Below are 21,344 nucleotides of genomic sequence, written 5' to 3' on the forward strand. Positions count from 1 at the left end.
ATCGTAACAGAAGTCTTTTAAACCTTTCAAAGGGAAATAGTAAAATCTGTTTTTCACAGCTACCTCACTTTTGGCTGTTCCTAAAGTTCTCTAAGAAATTACTGACTGATGACTGTTTACTTTCTCAGAGCTGTATCAAAGCAGCTGCTTGTACGTCTTGGGAAATTGGATTTCACAAGTGCTGAAAAGACAAAACCACTCCCTTTTGGGTGCTTAGGCACATAACTCCCATCTTTAAAAATGCAAACAGCCTTGAGGAAACTTGTGAAGCATGAGACTGCTGCTGCTGTGTTCAAGGGAGCACTCACCTTGTGTGTGGGGAAACTGTGGTTTGGGTAGCCTACTAAGCCCCAGAGAATTCAGGTTTATACCTCTTCCTTTCTGGGGGAAGCATGTGTGTGTGTCTGAGTGTATGCCAGCCTTTTGTGTCCATCAGAGGAATATTGCTTAGGTTGAGAGGGTGCTTGACAATTGAGGGATGTTCAGTCTTGGCATCATAGCGGAGGTCCTGAATATATGTAGAGGCACACCTCCAGGTGCTTATAAAAATAACAATTAAAAAAAAAAACTTTTAAAACAGATGTCCATACCTTGACATGGTCTGGTCTTTGGTGTTTACTTCTGACTTAAAGGGTTGGTAAGATGCCACCTTTTTATTCATCTCTGCCTGTTATCATATGAAGTGCAAGTGGCTTTCCCTCTCCAGCCCCGTTCTTTTATCTGCATCTTGTGCTTGACTCAATTCCTACTTGATACCAATGTCAGATGCAAGGCCTAATTGTATCAAAAGTGAACAGTAAATAGTTTTGGCCTAAAGGTAGGTATTGAGATACCTACCTTGCGGCTGAGGATTTACTTAAGTTGTGATAGCACAAAAAACATTAATCCAAGAAACCCCATCAGCTCATGACAAACACATTGCAGGATTGTGGAAAAAGTGACCAGAGTTCTTCAGAGTTCTTCTAATATGTTTCTGTGAGTGGACAGAGCAGTAGAAATTGCTTTTTTGATATGCTAAACGACTTACAGTAAACTGTCGATTATCGGAAATCCTCAGAAAGTAAGAATGATTGTGAGCCAATATCAGGAGAGACAACACTGAATGTGGCACCAGGTTCATCAGACAAGCTCTAGCCCCCTTTCTGTGGATGTAGCCCATAAGAAAGATATTGTAATTTGCTTGCTGAACTTTTTAGGTGCATAGAGGACAAGATACCATCAGTAGTGTCATCTTTGATTTATGAAGATTAATGCATTAACCTGACTTAAACGTTGATCATGGCTTCTTTTTTTTCCCTCCAAAGTTTAGATGATCTTTTAAATACAGAGGAGCAGAGATGCTTCCTCCACTGGGAGGAAAAAGTACAAACCACATAGGAGTCCACACATAAATAAGTCGTGTCTGGCAAAGGTGGGAATCGAGCAGTTGTGCAGGTGTGTTTGCAACTTGTTTTGTCAATCTGCTATGCAATAACACCTCAAGATTCCTCAGGGCTAATCCAGTTGGACAAGAAAAAGGTAGGCTGATGCCCAAGGTGTTTCCTTCTGGGAAAACTCTAAACAAATCAGAGCACAGGCAATGCTGGGTGAGACCATAAGAGTGAAACCAGAGCAAGATGGCAGCAAATGAATGGTTAGATACTCATCTGTGGTATCTTGGGGTTCTTTGGCTGTGTTAATTTTGCTTATGGTAGAACCCAAGCTTCTAGAAAAGGTGAGTACCATAACAAATATGCCTTTTCAGTACAGGAATTGAAGGAGTTTGTGAAATTGGTTTGTTTGCAATCTAAATATATCTAATTACTTGGACTAGGTTTATTTTGCATTTATTGTCTCATTTTTATATTCCTTCCTATGTCTATGGAAATAATTAGGCTTCTTAATTATTCTCTGATCTTTTCACTTGTAATTTTGTAATTGGTTTATAATCACAGTGTCGTCACTTCTAAGAAAATCCAAACTCTTCTTGTAGATAATATTATTCTAAAGATCACTTTCTTCTCACAAAACTTTCTGTATTTAAACTCAAACGTGAGCTATTTAGAAATATAACTAGTGCCACTCAAGCTTCTGTATAATAAAGAGCTTTAACTTCTATCCTCAAATGAACATATTAATGTGGAGAATTCTTAAGGCTCCTACTGCAGAATTTTAACTTTATGTAGCAGGTAGCAATTTAAGTGATCAAATTATGGTGGCTTGCATACTGTTAAACTATCTGGATTTTAAGGTAACCATACAGCCATTCAAGCCGTAAAAATAATAAATTAGCTTCTGTAACAAAGCATGTAATAGTAAGAATGAAGTTAAATACACCCTTGCAAGTCTGCAAGTTTTCAGGGAATGATTTATTTGTATACCTGAATATGACAAGCCCAATGTGAAGTTTCGTGTTTTGTACAGCACACATTTGTAATTTCTATGTGAGATACCTTTTCCCATAAATTTCACTCGATTTAGTCTTCTAGGGTAGTCAAGAGGGGAAAATTGTAACGCCTGGTGTTGCAGAACCCTCTGGCCAGAGACCTTGGCTCCACCAATCTGAGGGTGTAATTTCCACAAGTGTTGCTCCTTGGGCCGAGTCCTCTAGTTACTGTGATTACTCTAGGTCAGACTGCTTTGCAATACATTCTTTCAGAAGTTGAGAGCAAGAAAATGTGCTCAAGAATTGAGGGGAGGAGGGGTAATTCTTAGGGTTTTCCCGAGACACTTCCATTTTAAGCCGACAAATGTCAACAGAATAAGAACTTTGAATTTAAGGCTATGTTACAGTAACCCACTTGCTTTTTAAGTAAATGATCAGTTCACCTTTCTTCTATTTTAAGAGGTTCTTTTCTCTCCCCTAACCATTATCCCACCCAGCTATTCATTTCCCGTCTCCCCTTCCTCCTCTTGAGGCCTATGCCTCCCTGGGTTGCCAAAAGCTAAATTATGTTAGTTGGTGAAGGAGGATAAGCAGCTAGTAACAATCTTCTGGGTTGGGTAGAAGATACTGGGAGAATGGAAGTATTCTCTGAGTGGCAAGTCTCTTCCACATGAGAGGTTTTTTTGGCAGCTCAGCTGCTTTTGTGCCTCTGCCCTGATGGGGCATAAACCTCTGGAAGAGAGTAGAGTAGAAGTAACATTTTTACTGTGTGGTGTTTTTTTTTTTTTTTTTGTAAAGGAGTCAAAATTAATAACCTAGTACTTCTGCCGCTGCCCTTCTAATGTGATTCCCAGCAAAAAAGGATGAATTAAGGTTGCAAGTTGTCCTTCATCTAGAGGACAGTTTCCCAAAAGGAAATGTCAATTTACTATAACTTCCAATTGTGTCACCTTGAATCAACAACTCATTTGCTCTTACAGACCTTTCTCAAATAAATTTGCAGTGCCTGAAATTGGACCAGAAGATCACTGTTTCTGATACCCTGCATTCACACTATGTGTTTCTATTAATGGCATTAAATGATTTAGCTGCTCCATCTGAAGAACCTTTGGGGGGCAGGGAGGAGGAGAGGGCAGGGGTAGAGAGGAATAGATGTATATACTTTCATATGGGCTCATGTCAATATATGCATGTTCTTTCCCTAAAGCGACTATGAGTTGCTGCTATGTTGCTTGTTTTACTTTAAGTGTGTATTGCTGCATAGTGGTTATTTCAGTGTGTTCTTAAGGTGGTGAGACTCTGGGTGGTTTCATGATGAGTCAAGCAATGCAACTAAACTAGGTTAGTGTTTCACAGGTAGATGAGTCATTATCTAAAGAAGTCTTATGTACCTAGACCTTTCCCAGATTTTTACCTCACTTAAAGATAACAGCCCAAGGTGGGGTTGGGATAGTGATTACATATAAAATGAATATGAATTACTAATGATGAAAACATGATGAGATCAAGGATTCCCAGGTGTGAAATGGAATTAGGGCTGAGAATAAGCAATAAATATTTAAAATTTAAATCAGAAGACAATTCAATACAATTCTGTTTCCTAAAATCTGTAGGTATTTCGTGGCTACATCTTGTACTTGTCTGGTTCTCTTATCATTATCAATTTTATTTCCTTAGAAGAGCTGATGATCACTAGCTTTAAAACCAGGAAGCTTTTTTACTAAAATTAGCAGCTGTGTGTTTTGCCCTTTGATGCCATCAGAGGGTTAGAATTTGGAATTTCCTGAATACCAAAATATTTCTTTGTTCCATCAATGCAGGACTGCTATGTGAACATTCTCTGTGCTAATCAATACTTACCATGAAGAAATTTGAGTGGTTCCTTTTAAAACCCTGGTGTGGCTAGCCTTGTCACGTGTGTGCCTCCTGAAATCCAGCTGTCCTCCTGCTTTGTTATCTTGTATTTATCTCCTGCTTTAGAATTTTAGCTTGCTCATCTCATCTTATCTATTTTATTTTTTTAGAACATGGCTTAATCTACTAAAACATCCTGTGATTAAAGGTCAGTGCCTCAGCTCTGTCAAATCTGCAGCAGCTGCTGCTTTTGCTTAGCATCTGCTAATAATCAGATTTGATGCAACACATTACTCTGACTTGTTTCCTTTACTGGATTATTTCCTCCCATCTTGTGTGCTTATAACAAGCTGCATTCTCAGGTACCAAACTTTTACCAAGGACTAAAAGAAATTTTGGGGGAAGGCAGAGGCCTGAATTCTACTGCAGAGCAAATGACGCTTGACTTTGGTCTGATCCTTGTTTTGTGGATGTAATTGGGGAGATGGTAAAGGCTGGGTGTTCTCTCAAGTTGGCCGTCAGCAGCATGGCTGCCTGCAACCTCTGAATAGTTTGGGTTGTGCTGAGTCAAACCTGGCCACAGTGAGTGGAAAGGGCCTTCGGCAGTGCCCAGGTGGCATCTGCTGACGGCAGTGTCCACATGTAATTGTTTTAATTTGATATCCAAGCCTCGAGGGCCTGAGCTTTTGGTCCATCTCTCATGGCAGGTCTCATCAGAGACAGCCTGAGGAGAGCAGCAGAATTAAACCCTGTACAGAAGAGGCTGTGTTAAATCACTTCTAGAGGGACCCACACAAGTGTTTTAATAAGTTATTCTCCTCATAGTTTACAGTAGATTTCTAATACAGGAGCTTCTATCATTGACCAGACTTACTTAAGTAAAGGTTCATGTTTCATTTATATTTGTCAATAAGAAGATAATGTCTGAAAATCACCTTGTGAGCCCAGTAAGGACAGTCTTTGGGATGGGTTTAGCTGCTGTCTTACTAGCAGCTGGATTCTGGTTGAAAGGGGAGAGAGGTGTCATCTTATTTAACATATCTTTCTTCCAGGAGGAAAGCAGTAAATGCATGGCAATGGATCTAAGGCTAGTCGGCTATCTGATCTTTTGGGCTGTGCAGTCCTTCCTGGCTGAGTCACGCTATGCTACTGGGGTGAGTTAACAAACAAACACGGGAAGCCAAACCTTGCAAACCACAAAACACCAGCAGATAGGCAGCTGACTGGCACAGAAGTCTGCAGTGCTTAATTTGGGGGGATTGGGGAGTTCCACCTGCCTGGTGGTAGATGATAAATCATTTGATCAAGTAGTGAAAGCCAGGTCTGATCAGGCATCCTAGGAAGAATCTAGCTGTTCTATATGCTGTCCCAGCAGCAGACCCTGCATGCGGTAGCACGGTTCCATCAATGCAGGACTCCTAGCTCAGTGAGTTGCTTCCCAGCCAAAAGAGGAACTAAGCAGCTGTTGGTATTTCATACCACTCTAGTTTTATCTTTTAGTGAAAGTCACAAACTAATCCTTATGCATCAACATAAGAATACTTGAGAGCTTAAACCTAATATAGGCTCTTTGACTGTCTGCTGCTATACTGACATGTGCTACCCAGTACACTAGTTCCTCTTGAAATTGCCTTCCTACTTTGTGCCAAGTCTTTTTTCTCCTTTATTTCCTCATTTTTAACGTTCGATGTATACATTCCACTTTTCCTTATTTTTCAGATTCTCAGTAAAAAATCAAAGATTGGTAATCAACAAGGTACAGTGAATAGCTCAGTGTCTTTTGGTTTTTTTTTTTTTTGAAGTGTTATCTGTTGTTGATACTCACCCCTATGGTCCATGGTATACTGTCTTACAGCTTAGAACAATATCGGCTTGATTTACTTTCCAGATGGATGTGTAAGCCTCATTTCCTGCAAACATAATGAAGATGTTTGTGTTCAGCCTTGTTCTCCTCCCTTCCATGGGGAGACCAGCTTTGTCTGCAAAGACAAAAAGTGGCAAACGTTCACAGATGCTTGTGCGAATCTGGACATTCAGTCACTTTTTCAGGTGATGTAATTGCTACGTGCCTACTTTGGCAATGGTCATAACATCTTGCAAAGCCCCCCACCCCCACATCCTTTATATGTTGAACAAAGGGAGAAAGATGGGATCCCAGGATACTTGTTACCACGGTAACACACTTTGGTAACACATCTTAAATGAAGCGATAGTAAATGAGTTGGTACCTGGAAAATTCCTATGTGGAAACTTAATTCTGGGATGAAGTTGCCTTGTTCACTTTGGCTAATGTCCTTTGCATGGAAGTAAACCAAGATTATGATATCTTAGGGTGAACCTAAGGAAGCAGCAAGACAAATGTGTGCAGTTAGGTGATTTGTGATAAATTCTCCCTCATCTGTAAAATAAAGAACTTTTTGCAAGTCCTTCAAAGAATAAGGCACTGTATTTAGTTTTTGTTATGGCTTCCTTTGTGTGCGTTGTGCAGGCAAAGCATTCTTCTTAACTGATAAATAGCTATCGATCTTGGGTTTCAGGCCCTCTAGCACATTCATTGCACACCCCAGCATTGTACAACTTATCTGGTTGTAGCAGTAGCCCCATAACCTCATTCTGTTCATTAATTCTCTCAATTTATTTTCCTTCCTCCAGAGAATCTCTGAACATGGACCCTTTCTGAACCCTGGAGAACACATTAGTATTGCTGGAGAACATCTCCCTTTTGTAGGGAAAGGAAGCCCTATGAAGCCTGACGGTGGAGCAAAATATTCTGATGTTGATGACCATGGGAATGTGAACTGCCAAGATGATTTTTCATGCATTATTCGAGATATCTTGTCTTCACCAGCCATTCCAGGAAATATTGCTGATATAGTGGACTTGCTAAAGCAGATTTCCCTGGTATTATCAGAGAATGTCAGTAAAAGAAAAATGCAGGTATTTCCTTCTATGGGCTTCAAGAGGATGTTTCCAAGCTTGAGAGAGCATCCATACAGTGTGTGTTTCTTACACAAACTATCCGATGAAGTGTTGACTGCAGGTTACAGGGAGATCGATCACTTGGAAACAGTTTCCAAGGAGGGCCATTTTTTGTTGTTCGGAAAATCTGACCTACTCATCTGTGGTGGAAATCATCAGCTTCAGCTAGAGTTGGAATTTGCTTTCTTTAAAAATAAGGGTTTACACTAACTGCTGTAAACATGGGAGAGCAGTACAGGGAATTCATTTTTAAAGTGTAATATTGTAGAGGAGGCAGCCTTGGATATGTTAAAGTAGTACTACACCTGTGTTGTCATGTGTTGCATGATGGAAACAGAAATCCTTCTCTGGTGAGCTCAGAAAGAAGATAGGTGGGGGAGGAAATGCAGGAAGGAAGAACTGAGCAGAGTTGCCAAAGGGTCAGACTCTGGAATAAAACTTGTGGTCCTGACTTTTGCTTTATACTAAGCACCTTTTGAGCATGAAGCGAAGAGAGAAGGAAAATTTCTGATGGCGACTCAACCCAGTGAGATGGCTGGGTGAGGCTGACATAGGTCATGGGAACCTATGCTTATTGTAAAGGGAATACAAGCCTATGACAGAAATGACTCTAAATTAAATGAGTCTTTCTGGAGACTGCCACTAGAATAGGACAACTTATTTCTTTTATTAGGGAAAATAACCTATTTTTTCTTGTCTATTTCAGAGTTACAGCAGAATCGCAAACCATGTTCTCAATAGCTCCATCATTTCTAACTGGGCTTTTGTAAGGGATAGAAATGCTAGTTCGATATTACTGGACTCGGTGAATTTGTTTGCTGGGAAACTTCTTCTAACAAATGGATCAGAAAGTGTACAGGAACAATTCATTTCTACAAAGGGCTACAGCATACATTAAAATAGTGCAGGGAAAAGCTTTGATTTTTCTGTGGAGCTTGATAGCTCAGACAATATCACTGGGCATGTGTTCATTCCAGAAGAAGAACTGCTGAAGCTATCTAAAACTTCCGAACTGCTGAAGCTATCTAAAACTTCCAAAGCCATCGGCATCGCATTTCCAACTCTAGGGGCCATTATAGAAACAAGCCATTTGGACCCTGTTTTTGTGAATGGAATGGTTTTATCAGTGGCTCTGCCAGAAGAACTTCAGCATGTTTTGCTTACCTTTGAAAAGATCAAGAAACTGGAGAATGTCAACGCTCAGTGTGTTGGATGGCACTCTACTGAAAGGAGATGGGATGACAGAGCATGCAAAATTAAGTCAGACAATGTCAGCAGTGGTGTTTGCTTTTGCAAGTATCACTGTCGGACATTCAGTGTCACCGACCGGTTACCCATTCACCGACCAGTTCTCCATTCTTATGTCACCGACCAAGTTACGAAATGCAGTGCTGGATTACATTACACGTGTGGGGTTAGGCCTCTCAATTTTCAGCTTAGCTCTGTGCCTTACCATCGAGATTGTTGTCTGGCATCAGGTTACAAGAACTGAAATAACTTGCATGCGCCATTTTTGTTTAGTGAACATAGCTATATCACTTATCATTGCTGATATTCTGTTCATTTTAGCAGCTGTTGTGCATGATATGGCCTGAAACTACTGGCTGTGTGTAGCTGCCACTTTTTTTCTTCACTTTTTTTTTTATCTTGCATTGTTTTCTTGGATGTTCAGCCTGGGTCTCCTGATTCTCTATGGATTGCTATTAGTTTTTTTTAAGATGACAAGATCTGTATTCATAGCTGCAGCAGTCTATATTGGGTATGGATGTCCTTTGGTCATATCTGTCCTCACTGTTGCTATTACTGAACCAAGGAATGGGTATTTAAGGGCTGGAGCCTGCTGGCCTAATTGGTATGAGACCAAAGCCCTTTTAGCCTTTGTTGCACTCGCTCTGAGTGTCACTGTTGTGAATTTGATGGTGGTGTTGGTGGTTGTGATGAAGACGGGAAGGTCCTCTGTTGGAGAAGGTTGCAAGTCCCGAGATTTAAGCAACATGATCCGAATTGGCTAAAGTGTTGCCCTCCTCACACCAGTTCTAGGCCTCACCTGGGGGTTTGGATTAGCGACGATTGTTGATAAAAGCTCTCTCGCGTTCCATGTTACATTTGCACTACTTAATGCCTTCCAGGTAAACATCATCAAGATGTGTAATAATGTGTGCTGTACCTTTTTTGAGCTTGGGAAAAGGTAGCAGATCTAAAAGGGTTTGACAACATTCATTGTGCATGAAAAACTGGCTCTAAGCTTTCCTTTGAGCTTAAGTATTTTATATGGTGGGCGCACCAGACATCCTGCATTGACACAGTAGATGCGGCTGAGTAGTGAAAACAAATCAGTTGGTGTAAAGTCAGAGGAAGAATTAGAATGTTTGGTTATACTGAACACAAATTAGCATCGTTACTGTCCAGTAACTGCAAAAATATCTAGTCCTTGGTATCTGACAAATGAAGTTATCTTTAATGGTAAATGAGAGTCTTCTGTATATTTTTAACTCATTAATGTAAAAGTCAATGTTACCTGACATACCACTGTACATCCAAATTTTCTTTACTCTTCTTGACTAATACTACTATTAAGTGGTTTGAAAAAAATCTGGTATGTAACCCATCAGTCCAGTTTGTAATGAGAGTAAACATGGACTATATGTTTGTTTCTGACATTCCAGGAGAGTCCATGTGACCTGGGGTGTATAAACTTGTTTTGAGCATTGTTATTATCTAATTCATAGGTGATGAAATCTATTATATTGACAAAAGTGGTATTTCCTTATGGACAGGTGAAATAATAATCTAGAAGCATTTAATAAATATCACATTTATGCTGGTTTTCTTGTTAATTGTTTAGCAATTTTCTAGGGTTTCTTCATCCTATTCTTTGGGACGCTTCTGGACAGAAAGGTACTTGGGTCACTTCAACACCTATCCTTGGTTATTTAAGGACTTGACATGCTTTAAGAAACTGTTTCATTTAATCTTTTTTTTTAATCTACAGACAAGAGAAGCCTTAAGGATGAACTGCCTTTCATCAAAGAGGAAGTGTGGTCTAGCAAAGGTAACTTTTTTTTTTCCTAGCAGCTTCCTTTAGAATTTTGTACCATTTTAAGCACCTGCTCATTTGCAAATGGAGGAAATTGAGTGATCCACTAAACCTTACATGGTTTAATATTTAAGACAAGTGCTTGCTGCAGGACATACAGGTATCCTGAAGGTATGTTGCGGATATTAAGCTACTAAATACTAGAAGTGGCAATCTGTAGGTTTTAATGAACACCACCACATAACCTACTGCTGTTATTGCAAAGTATAAAATAGCACCTTATTAATATGTAGATAACAAAGCTGTTTAGAAAAAGAATTTATGTTATTTGTCCCGTTTATGCAGTAGAGATACTTTAAGGTTACTGAGTAAGGAACAGAATAAGGAATGCAACAGGTCTCCAGAATCGTAATGTAAATGATCTGTTTGTCATCTTCACAAAAATGTGGCTCTGTATGACCCTAGGGCTGCTCTGGAATGCCAGAGAGTGATTCTGTTTCCAGCCCCATGTCTGTTCAATGGCAACCACTCGGCCCAGCCAATACATTTGGTGCAGACCGAAGCTGTGTACTCATGATAACTTGAACTTTTTAAAATTTAAATATGAGGGCAATAATGAAATAAAATGTTTAAAGCTGAAGGAAACAACTGTGTTTCAACAGCTCCGTAAAAAATGTTGAAGGAATTGACGTGTTGACATCATTGAGTTAGTATTTCCTACCTCTGCTGGAAAACTTCTGACTGCTGTTAAGTTTCCTCTGTTGCCAAGGCTTAATGAGTTTATACTATATTTATACAAGGAAATCCCCTTCGGCTATCTCAAAACAATTAACTGGTGCTCCTGTTCTCCACAAAAAGAAACTGTGTCAGACCAGTTCGGGCTTTAAAAAGCAAAGTTCTTTCCCTGCTTTTCTCCAGTCTATTCGTTAATCAGTCTTGATTCTATATTGATGGCTGCAGAGTTTATTTTAATAACAGCGTGTCCAAATGTACTTGGTTTATGAGGAGGAAACAAAAATTGAGGGCATAAGGGAATTAAACCTCCTTTCTGCTATTAGCATTTCCTGGTGTGTCTAGGGTGATCTGGTGCATAAATGGCTGCATTTCTGACAAAGCTTTCATTAGAAAGGGTTCTTCAGACTAAGGGCAGATTTTCTAAAGACCCATCTCATCTGTACTAAGCCATTCCTCAACCAGTACTTCTCCTGGAAGCAAAGTACATGGGAGACCTCTGTGCATGTGATTTTACCGCAAAGCAAATTTAAAGCTTGCTTTCCCACATCTTTATTGAGGAGTTATCTGAGGATACACTTTTAGGTGACTCCCTGAAATGTACATGCATAAGTATACACATATGCAGTTTTTCTGGCATGTCAGAGACGAGTAATCTTTCCCTAAAATCTGTTCTTGTTTAGTATATTTTTTTCACTTCTTTGTGCTCTGTGTCTAGAATTCAACTGTTCTCTTTGTTTTTGCAGTTATTTCTATGTGTAAAGTCTATGCTCTCAGTATTCATTTAGTCAAAATAGAGTTGTGGGGTTAGCACATTCCTTTCCATTACAAGGCTCTTGTTTCCTTTTTTGCCTACTGACCTTATTTCTGAAGAGCCGATAGTGTGAAGGCTGAAAATTTGATTTTTTTTCCCTTAACATTGTCAGTCTATCCACCCCCTAGTCAATTAGAGTATTGTACAATTCCTATCTGGTGTTAATAAAATCAGGAATATTTTATAGAAAGTAGTTCTCTACAACTTGAAACAACATCAATCTACAAGTTGAGCTTATCTTACACATCTGGGTGGTTTTGACTGCATAGCAACCTCTTCTCTTCCCTCAGGAATATTTTCTGGTAAGTAAGATTTCCAAACTGAGACACTAAAAGACAGCTTAATTAGAAAAACGAACCCATCTAGACAGGTACATCTTAAGTTGTGTAATGAAATAAGCATATTTTGAAACAGATCTTTACAAGATGCAGTAGAAAAAAAGGAATGTAAATCCAGCATTTACATAGTATTTTATAAAAACTTTCTTAGTCTTACTTTCCTTGTTGTCTAAGACAAGCATACTTTCTCAAAAATACAAACTAAGGAATAGATGATTTTACAATATGTCTTGGTACTGGAAGTGAGGAACTTGGTGCAGGTGAACAGGAATATCTTTCTTTCCTGTGACCCAGGCACTAAGCACTATTTAATGGAGAACAAGTATGGATAATGTTAGTTATTAAGATAAATCAAGATGTCTTTCTAATACTCACTGAGTATGAAGTGTTGTTCTACAACTTTTCTGTTTTCTCAGTTTGAAAGTTTAAAGTCTGCTCGAGTCACTGCCTACATAGCATTCTGGAAATAAAAAGTGGATAGTCCTGTGTCTCAGCAACATTTACTAAAAGTATTAAGTGATCTCACTGAGGAAAACTAGACAAAAAAGCCATGAATGCATGTGGTTAAGAAGTTGGGATGATCCTATACCTCAACTTGGAGGAACAGATCACAAGTAAATGTTTATCATTGCATAACAGGGAGAAAAATGTTTTGTCGTCCACTTGTGATCTTGGGTGTAAATATGGAGCGTAACTCATCAGAGCTGGAAGTTTGCCACACCTGAAACACAGCATGGTTATTAGACAATATTTTATATCTGAGAGCTCCGTAATGGAACGCTGATAATACCTGTATATCTGGAGCTGTAATGGCAAATACTTAGAGTATTTAGAAGGAATATGCAGAATCTTGCTTCAGATCTCCTAATTTCTCCAAACACACAAAAGCCTTTCTTATAAGTCAGACTTTAAGATGACTACCTGCTGTGGGATTTCTTGCAGGATTTTGAGGCATCTCTTCTCTAAAATGAAGACCTCCAGCTATATGGATGAGGTATTTAATTTGACTTGACAATTTATTTTCTCCTAGTCCTAGCTGTGGACAGCGATCTTCAAAGGATCTGACCAGTGAGAGAGAAAGGAGAAATACTCTTATGCAGAAATTCTGGTTTGAGATGAGCCTTACCAGCTGACCAGCTTGGAGAGTGAACAGCATTGTCTTGGAGCATGACCACGGGAATTATCATGAAAACCAGAGGAGAAATGGCCTTGGACCTGCTGTCAGGAGTAGGAAACAATCAATGGTGCTGCAACCCTTAGAGGAAGCGCAGTGATACATAAGGGTTGTTTCTCAGCTTTGTGGAGACTGCTGTAAGGGGAAATTGTCCTCATTTCCCATTCCAATGTTTCAGGTTGTTTCTGTTCTTTCATAACAGTACAATAAGGAGCACTGTACAGCATGCTAGGCTATTCTGAAATTATTCCATTTTTAGTTTGATGTACAAATATTGAGTATTACCCAGCTACTACTTAGCTATCCTTCATCACAAGAGATTGTATTAGGGGGCACTGCATTTATCAAGTTTCACTGTGTACGCTCAGATAGATGGACAGCATAACACTATTTCTGCAGTCCAGCCGTTCTCACCACCTCGATACTTGTGTGTCACAGGAGCTATACAGAAAACTTTTCTGGTCTGTCAGGACACAATCTTCGTTCTTTTTCTTGTCCTGCAACAAGATGACAAAGACCTGGATAAACAAGGAAGAACATGCCTCAAATACTCCTCAATAAAGATGTGAGAAGGCAAGCTTTAAATTTGCTTTGAGGTTGGAGCAGATGTATGGAGGTCTCCCACATCCCAGGCAAAGTACTAGTTGAGGAATGGGTTAGTACAGGTGAGATGGGCCTTTAGAAAATTTGCCCTCAGCCTGCGAAGCCCTTTCAAATGAAAACAGAAATGTTATTGTATCTTGCTGTGACAAATCAATGCTTTCAAATGGAAGTAAAGTTGAAATTTCCTCATTTTCTAGGGTGTGGTCCTTATCCTCTTGAGATTGGATAATTGTTTGGTTATCAGAGTTTTCCCTTGGAACATGCATGTGAGGTAGAAGTGTGACACCTATTTAAGAGATGAATGGGGAATGGAAGCATGGGGTCTTGACTGACTGGTTCAAAGTTGCTGGCTGAGCTAAAAGTATATCAAGTCCAGTGCCTTTTCTTACAAACTGAATCTTCCTAATCCATTCACCCTTACTGCCTGTATTGCTTATTCCTCTGGTCTGTGGAATATTAAAACATTTTAACATTTCAACCTTCATCATTTGCCATTTTCTGGAAATTTTACAGTTCGTTGTTACTACCAACAGCTTAGAAATTTGATTTTTTCATTTGAAGTGAAGAATTATAGAAAGCAATGGGTTACATAGCAATGGGTTACATTTATTACAGGTTACTTTAAATATCTGCCAATTTCTCATTGTTTTAAACCTTGTAATATTTTGATTTGCTTTTGCTATTTTTTTCTCTTAGATACGTGCTGATACAACAATACCACTAAATCATAGATATGTTAAGCAAATTAAGTATATCCCTTAGTCATACTAAGGTAAATGAGTTTACAATGAACCTCCTTTCTGGAGTTAAAAAGTAGATAGATAAGTACCCTTTAAAATAAGCTGTTACTCAGGTCAGACTTTTCTATTCTTTGGCATCCACAGAAGTAATTACTCACAAACACTTTAATCTGAAAGACAGATGATCAATCAAAATAGCACTGGTTTATGTCATCAACACCCCTTTACTGTAGAGGGAGAAAAATGCACTGGAAGATGAGCTGCGGGGTGTTGGGGATGTGATAGTTCATATGAAAAAACACAGAGCAGAATGTCCCAGAGGGAGGGAAGCTGTGAGACGACGGTCTGGAGAGCAGAGAGCTCTGGCCTGTGTGTTGAGACAGCAGTTTGCGTCCTCAGGACTCTGCTTCCTCAAATTTTTCCCTCCTATCCTTTCTCTGTACGAAGTTTAGTCTTATAATAAGAGACTATCCCTGCTCCTTTCATACAGAATATCTGTATGCTGTAATATAAATTTAAGACGACTATTACCCCAGAGTCTGCTTCCTAGTGTCAAGTGCCATTTTCTGTGCTTTGCTCTATTTCTTTTCTTGAAGCAATTACAAAGCTAGCTTTTTTCTTTTTCATTTCTTTTTCATTAAGTTGAGTTTATCTTGGAGTTGTCTGTGTTAAGCATTTTTTCAGTACGTCTTCCAAGTCCCTGCACGGCCTTTTTCAATGAGGTGTCAGTTATACACCTGATATGTCTGAGAGTTTTATTTTGCTGTGGTAGAATTGTACTCCCGATTAATGAGTCAGCTACTGTGTTTTAAAGAGTTGTTCAAAAGCTTACACAGGAGTTGCTGGAAATCACGACTGTATAACTAGCTAGCATATACCTCATTCAGCAGCTTCAATTGTCCCTTACACTTCAGTAGTTAAAATGAACAATTTTTACTGGAGGCAGTGGGGTTTTCATTATGTTCTAGTTTATGGATGGTCCTACCGATAAGTAATGTCAGGTGAATATTTTTGCTAGCCAGCGTTCAACTTGTGTCCTTTGCAACCACGAACACTTGTGCACCTCTGAAAGAAGCAGATCCTATTTTGCAGTTCGCAACATGGAGCGAACAATTTATTTGCACCAGGATCTGCAGCAACGTGTTCAAGACCACCACCATTTTCCCCCCACTCCTTTTTTCAGAAATGCATGTCACTCAGCTGGTATTTTTTGATTATTTTATTGTTAATAGTCAAATTTCATTAATGAGATGTTAGGTTTTTCGGTAGTACCTGAATATTTCAAAGAATTTGCATGAAGCTAGCACCTTTCCCTTCCCTTGCGTGTGGACACACACATGCACGTTAGACTGCAGTCTATTTTCATTGGACCTATAGACGGTCCCAGGTGAGGCTTCCCGTGTCATAAACACCCACTCCAAAACACCCAGAAAATTCAACAGGAGTCTTATCCATGCAACAGTTTGGTAAAAGGAATGTGTTTGACCCACAGTTTGCTGAGACCTTTATTAAAGGATGTGTGAAGTGAAATGTTTATTTTCAGAAGATGCCACACAGCACAGAGTTTTGTCCTGTGTTTTATAACCATTTAGCTATTGAGAAGTAAGTGAGGTTTTACAAAGAACCAGTAAATGATATAGGATGAGGATGAGCACTGAAGCTTTGTTTTTAATACCCCCAAATTATACCCCCAAATTAAACTGGCCAGGAGTGTTTCATCAATAAGTGTTTTCTGAGAGAGGTGAAAGCTGTAGCTGTCCTCTGAGGGTTGTAAAGTGATAATTCTTCAAATGTAATGGGGCTGTTGGCCCAGTTCTAATTGCAACTAGAGGCAAAATACTGTTTTCGCAACAGTTGAAACTCTGCCAAATTCCCAAGTTATCATAATGTTGCAACAGCTTAATAATGTCAATGTGAATGTTAGACCCCTTGATCTACTGGAGCTTGTTTTCGAGCTGTTCCACCCTGCCTCCCATGCATGTTCAATCTTGCATGGATTTACAATGTTGGGTTACACGGCCAAGTGTAGAGAGATGTCAGAGCTGCTTGGTCAGGCAGGTGAAACTGAATTCTCTAACGTCAAGCTTGAAGCCAAAATAAGTTCTTGGGCAGAATGTTGATTTACCTTGTCTTCCTTCTCTTTTTCTCTCTAGTGCAGGGGTCTTCTCCACAGTAAATAAATCAAAACAAAGATGCAAAACCAGCAGAGTCTTGATAAGCTATTAATAAGACTGCCAGGCTACCCCATAAAACTTGTTCATAGCAGCTGATTGTCTAGGCTCAGTCCCACTAGCTCCAGCCGTGCTCTCCACCTGCTGCTTGCTGCCAGTGGGCACTGCACCAGGGTCCTTCATGAAGGCACTGCCTGGCTCTGATACTGGCTTGTAGGTCTGTCTGTCTATCCATTGAAGTGATATGATGCCTTTTGATTAGAGTGTGGAAAAACTCATGACTGCTTTGCAGAGAAGTCCCGAATGTTGGCTGGAAAAGTATCTAGTTATGTAGTCATGTTCTGAAGTGATTTAACTAAGCAGTCACCATGGAAATATCGGTTGGCAAGGAAGCATTTGGGTGCTGTCTTGTGCTTAGTCTGTTTAGTCTGTTAACAGTAAGCATTGCTAGAGGTGCAATGTTTGTACTATCCTTCACTAAGTTGAATCAGGTTGCAGGGCATGGGGGCAAAGCACGATTTTGAGCATGCAGCACATCTAGCCTGGGTTTGTCTGGTATCTTTGTATGTGAACTTTGTGACATTGCCTCTGTCACCCCAGCAGAGATGCGCCTAAAATCTATGATGGATGTGCTCCCAGGAGAGAGCCCCTCAGAGGGCACCACGACGTTCTCTGACCACAAATTCGGGTTTTTTTTTTCCTCTTTCTCAGAAGTCAAACTCTTTGATTCTTAAGAAAGTCAGCAAGCTGCATAATTTCGCTGTCTGACTAAAAGTCAATGTCTTCGCTATTTTTAGCATTTCTCATAGTTTCCCATTGATTAAAGTTCTCTCTCCTTTCTGTTACAAAATTCTCTTTCTATGTGGTTTGCTTGCTTTCTGTGTCTCTGGATATTCCTCTTTTCCATTTTCTCAATGTCATTCTTCTTTTCCCTTCTGCTGTCTGTGTCTGCTTTTGTAGGTTATGAGGCAGGTCTTTTTTGGCCTTCTGGCTTGTGTACTATGGTGGCAGATAGCTGCCTGCCCTGCTGCAACAGTGGGAGCTACAGCTGCATCCTGGACAGGTGGCAGAGAAGAAATCTGAGCTAGCAGCTGGATCGTGCAAAGAGGCCTTATATGCTGGTACTTGATTTTGTCTTAAGCAAGATCCACAAATGAAAGGTATGATCTTCTCAGTCTTTAGGTCAGAAGGATATCCTGGCATCCTCTTTGATTTGGAAATTAGAATAGAAATCTGGTAAAAATAGATTTTTCCTAAGACTTCTTCTGTGAGGCCTTTTTTTGGCCAGTATTGCTGTATGAATATTGTTTCATTATTTCTGTTGATGTGGTCAGGTTAAAACCACAAAAACAACAATATCCCCCTTCCCACACTGCCAGGTCAGAAATCCTATTTGTCTTCTGTAGGCAAAGTGATACAAGCAGTGTTGCTGATGACTTAGTTTACTATTTCTACCGTGTTCTACAATATAAAACAGACTTTTGTTTTCATTCCCCTGAGGGGAATATAATTATTATTAAATGCTCATGCAATTTTATGTAATTTTAATGTTTATATTATCTTTTGACGCAATCACATGTTGTCATGGTTTTGCTCTAAATGCTATAGTGAAAGATGTTTTCCTTTAGCTGCTTCCACTGGGATTTTACAAAGAAACCTTTCTAATCGTGTGAAGTTTGTGAGCTTGCTTACATGCAGTCTGCATTTCAGTTCAGCTATGGTTTGGCACAGTGTTCTTCCTAGCCCCTCAGGTTCCCATTATGTCTTAAAAGTGCTGCTTTAGTGACACCTTATAACTTGAAGCTAGTTCAAGTTTTGGGAAAGGGTGCACGTCTGTTCTGATTTTACAAAAATAGTTCATCCACCCCTAATTGTTGCAGCCGTGCACTACGGTCATCCTTTTTCACAATTGGAATAGCTCATCTTTGTTCTATTTGTTTATTTATCTGCAGCAAGTAAATCAGAACTGTTCTTTTGTTCAGCAGTGCTAAACTCCAAAAGCCCAGTGTTCTCCTTCTTCCTTAATCATCAGTGTTTAATTGTAGCCTTTCAACCCACATGAAACATGTGCTCGTGCCCTTCAGGTACTTTTCTTTCAGGTTCAGGCCATTAACAAGTAATCTGTTTGGGTTATTTGAAGACTGAGTATTGAACAACTGATTGATTAGAAAGAACATTCCAACCCCTTGGAAACTGTAAGTCAAGGTTTGTAATTTACTACTTATTCATGCTGCAACTTCTTTGGTTACAGAACAGGAAGACGATCAGAATTATTGGGCTATGGGAAGATAAAGCTATTTTAGCTTGAATTTGTCCAACTTCAAATACCCTTCCTTTAAGGAAGGGTAAGCTAGTAACGGAACAAAATATTTTGAGAAGCAATTGTCTTTTCCTTTTTCTGATGTTGCTAAATCAGGCTTTCAGTAAAGACTAATTACTGCGATCTGTACAGTGGTGTGAAAGAAACTCTACAGCCTGGAAAACTGTCCCTTCTGGCCTTAATGCTTGGTAACTATGCTAGGCTTGCCTTTCCGTTGCAGTTTTAATTGTAGTTAGCCAAATATGAATGTCTGGTATTAATAGTGGCCATTTCTAGGTGGGGCTCTCTGCATTGGCTGAGTCTTCTATGGTAGTTGTAAGGAAACGTGAGATAGGGTTTGCATCAGTTTAGTCGTATTGGTGCCAACATTTTTAATACGTCCATCTATTCAGCAGTAGTACCTTTGGCCCACCTTCCTGCTCTTAATGTCCCTCCCTCCTAAAATACTCCATTGACGTCAGTAGTTAATCCAGACTTCTTGTAGTACAGAGAGCAGGACTGGACTTCTGCTACCACTCATGTTTAAATCATGTAAGGCTTGTGATACTGTGATGTATGTCTCTCTGAGTGATTGTTATTTCTATAGTAAATGATTCATTTCTTCATGCAATCTTTGTTCGTGTTATGTTGTGGCTGAAAATCTTCCATGTTTCTGGGATGGTTGGTCTGGGAGCTCTGAGGCAGCCTGGATTTCCTGCTTAGCTTCCGTGTTATTACAAAATGTTATCTTAATCTCTGCTCGCTGTAGAGAGCCTAAGGCATTTATATAGCTAGTTAGAGAAGTACAGTTTAACAGGAGAAATGCTCTTTGTCTCCTGTAATGCAAGAATAAGTGCTACAGTGCGTAGCAGGAGTACATGAGTAGAAATGAGAATTTTGACGTTTTATTAATAAGCTGTAAAAATACTACTGTGTCAGGATCTGCCCAAAAACGCATTAATGACAAGATTGGAAGGATGATTCTGAAATCTGCTGATTAGTATTAAAATTTCTACTGACTTTAAAAGGAAAGGCTAAGCCGTGAGTGCCTTGGAAATGTCCATTTTGGGGGAAAGGTTCACTAATTTTTTTGTTTAAGTTTTTATTTTTTAGGCCAGAAAAAATTGCTGTGATTAGTTAGAGCCGCCTTCTTTCAGAAATCTATCTGAGCTAGGTATTAGAAAGTCATTCAATCACTCTTCAATCATCTTTTGGACAAGCTAAATAAATTGACCTGTCTTTTTCTGTTCAGGAGATGAGTTGTAGTATTGAATTTGTATTGATTTCCTTTTTCCTAGCAGACAGAAAAAGCAATTTAATACACGCATGAATTCTTCAGGTTACAGGCTGTGTTGGACTAATAGGCATCTGTATTATCTTTTTGCTTACAAGAATGTGTGTGTGGAAAACCCACAACAACAAGCAGGGATTGAAACTTCATTACTGAGACTTACGCTATAAATACAGGACTGAAATTCATTGAAATTAGTGACTGGTGTTTGAAACCGATAAAAGAACTTAATCATGATGCTGACAAGGAAAAAGCCTGTATACTCTTAATTTTTTTCATTGACTAGCTCAAGCGAGGCTTTCTGCTTCAGGAACCAGCCCTTGAAAGCCCATCTGGGACGTGCTGATAGCTAGATTGTAGCTTGGCCTGAGGTTCTGGCCATCAGGCTGCTTCAAGAGAGTTGTAAATCTTTGTGCAGCTCCCCGCTGTGTCATGCAGCTCTAACGGGAGCAGACTTGGTTCATGGTGAGGCCTGCAGAGGTTGCACTGGTGTGAAGCGGTGGGAGGGTGCTGTGGGTAGAAGTGGGAACTCCATCTGCATGTACTGCCCCTGAGGCCTTTGCGTGGGCTGGGAAGCTTTGTCCCAAGACATCTGGGACATCTCGGGATTCGGGTGTGGCAACTGGCACTAACAGATGCCTGAAACCGAAAGCAAAGGATGATTGAGAGGGTGAGGAGATGTTCGAAGATCAACGATTGCTATCCCAGGTAATCTGAAGCTCTACAGCTGTTTAGCAGCAGAGAAAGGCAGCCTCTGTGCAGGATGCTTTATTATGGAGGGTTTGCGAGGAATAAGCATGGACAGTTTTGATGAATAAGCACATAGGAAGAGGTGTTCCTGATGAATGCATGACTCCTTCCTTCTTAAGGAATGTTACACTTTTGGCTGGTCACAAGCCTAAATTATGTGAATTATAAAGTTGTATGAATAGCTGGCATGTGTTCCT

At 39.7% G+C, this 21,344-nt stretch overlaps 3 protein-coding genes across 3 annotated transcripts in view; all 3 read left to right on the top strand.

Annotated features, from left to right (window-relative positions):
* The first annotated feature begins 4,362 nt into the window (after positions 1 to 4,362).
* Positions 4,363 to 8,495, top strand: LOC104139693 (adhesion G protein-coupled receptor F4-like). The gene is made up of 6 exons (XM_009667982.2): positions 4,363 to 4,427; positions 5,272 to 5,373; positions 5,939 to 5,975; positions 6,108 to 6,268; positions 6,872 to 7,156; positions 7,905 to 8,495. The coding sequence occupies exons 2-6, from the start codon at positions 5,290 to 5,292 to the stop codon at positions 8,094 to 8,096; spliced, it is 759 nt and encodes a 252-aa protein (XP_009666277.2). The 5' UTR covers positions 4,363 to 4,427; positions 5,272 to 5,289; the 3' UTR covers positions 8,097 to 8,495.
* On the top strand, positions 8,308 to 10,213 carry ADGRF4 (adhesion G protein-coupled receptor F4). Its single transcript, XM_068937025.1, is given in 3 exon segments — positions 8,308 to 9,327; positions 10,044 to 10,096; positions 10,191 to 10,213. Coding segments are annotated over 3 exon segments (1,089 nt in total). The 3' UTR covers positions 10,207 to 10,213.
* A 7,722-nt stretch (positions 10,214 to 17,935) lies between these two features.
* The window catches only part of LOC104139673 (opsin-5), a 60,821-nt gene continuing 57,412 nt past the window's right edge, over positions 17,936 to 21,344 (top strand). Inside the window, exons 1-2 of the mRNA XM_009667941.2 lie at positions 17,936 to 17,967; positions 18,907 to 19,012. The gene's annotated coding sequence lies outside the window, so the exon portion shown is untranslated. The remainder of the gene's footprint in view (positions 17,968 to 18,906; positions 19,013 to 21,344) is intronic.

This window comes from Struthio camelus, chromosome 3 (assembly GCF_040807025.1).
Source record: "Struthio camelus isolate bStrCam1 chromosome 3, bStrCam1.hap1, whole genome shotgun sequence".
NCBI lineage: Eukaryota > Metazoa > Chordata > Aves > Struthioniformes > Struthionidae > Struthio > Struthio camelus.

What these genes read in the sequence shown, in the direction of transcription:
- LOC104139693 (XM_009667982.2), top strand. Translation starts at nt 5,290, where the DNA reads ATGGCAATGGATCTAAGGCTAGTCGGCTATCTGATCTTTTGGGCTGTG. An exon ending in AGTCACGCTATGCTACTGGG is followed by an intron (nt 5,374 to 5,938) that starts GTGAGTTAACAA and finishes CTTATTTTTCAG; the next exon opens with ATTCTCAGTAAAAAATCAAA. An exon ending in TCAGTAAAAGAAAAATGCAG is followed by an intron (nt 7,157 to 7,904) that starts GTATTTCCTTCT and finishes TGTCTATTTCAG; the next exon opens with AGTTACAGCAGAATCGCAAA.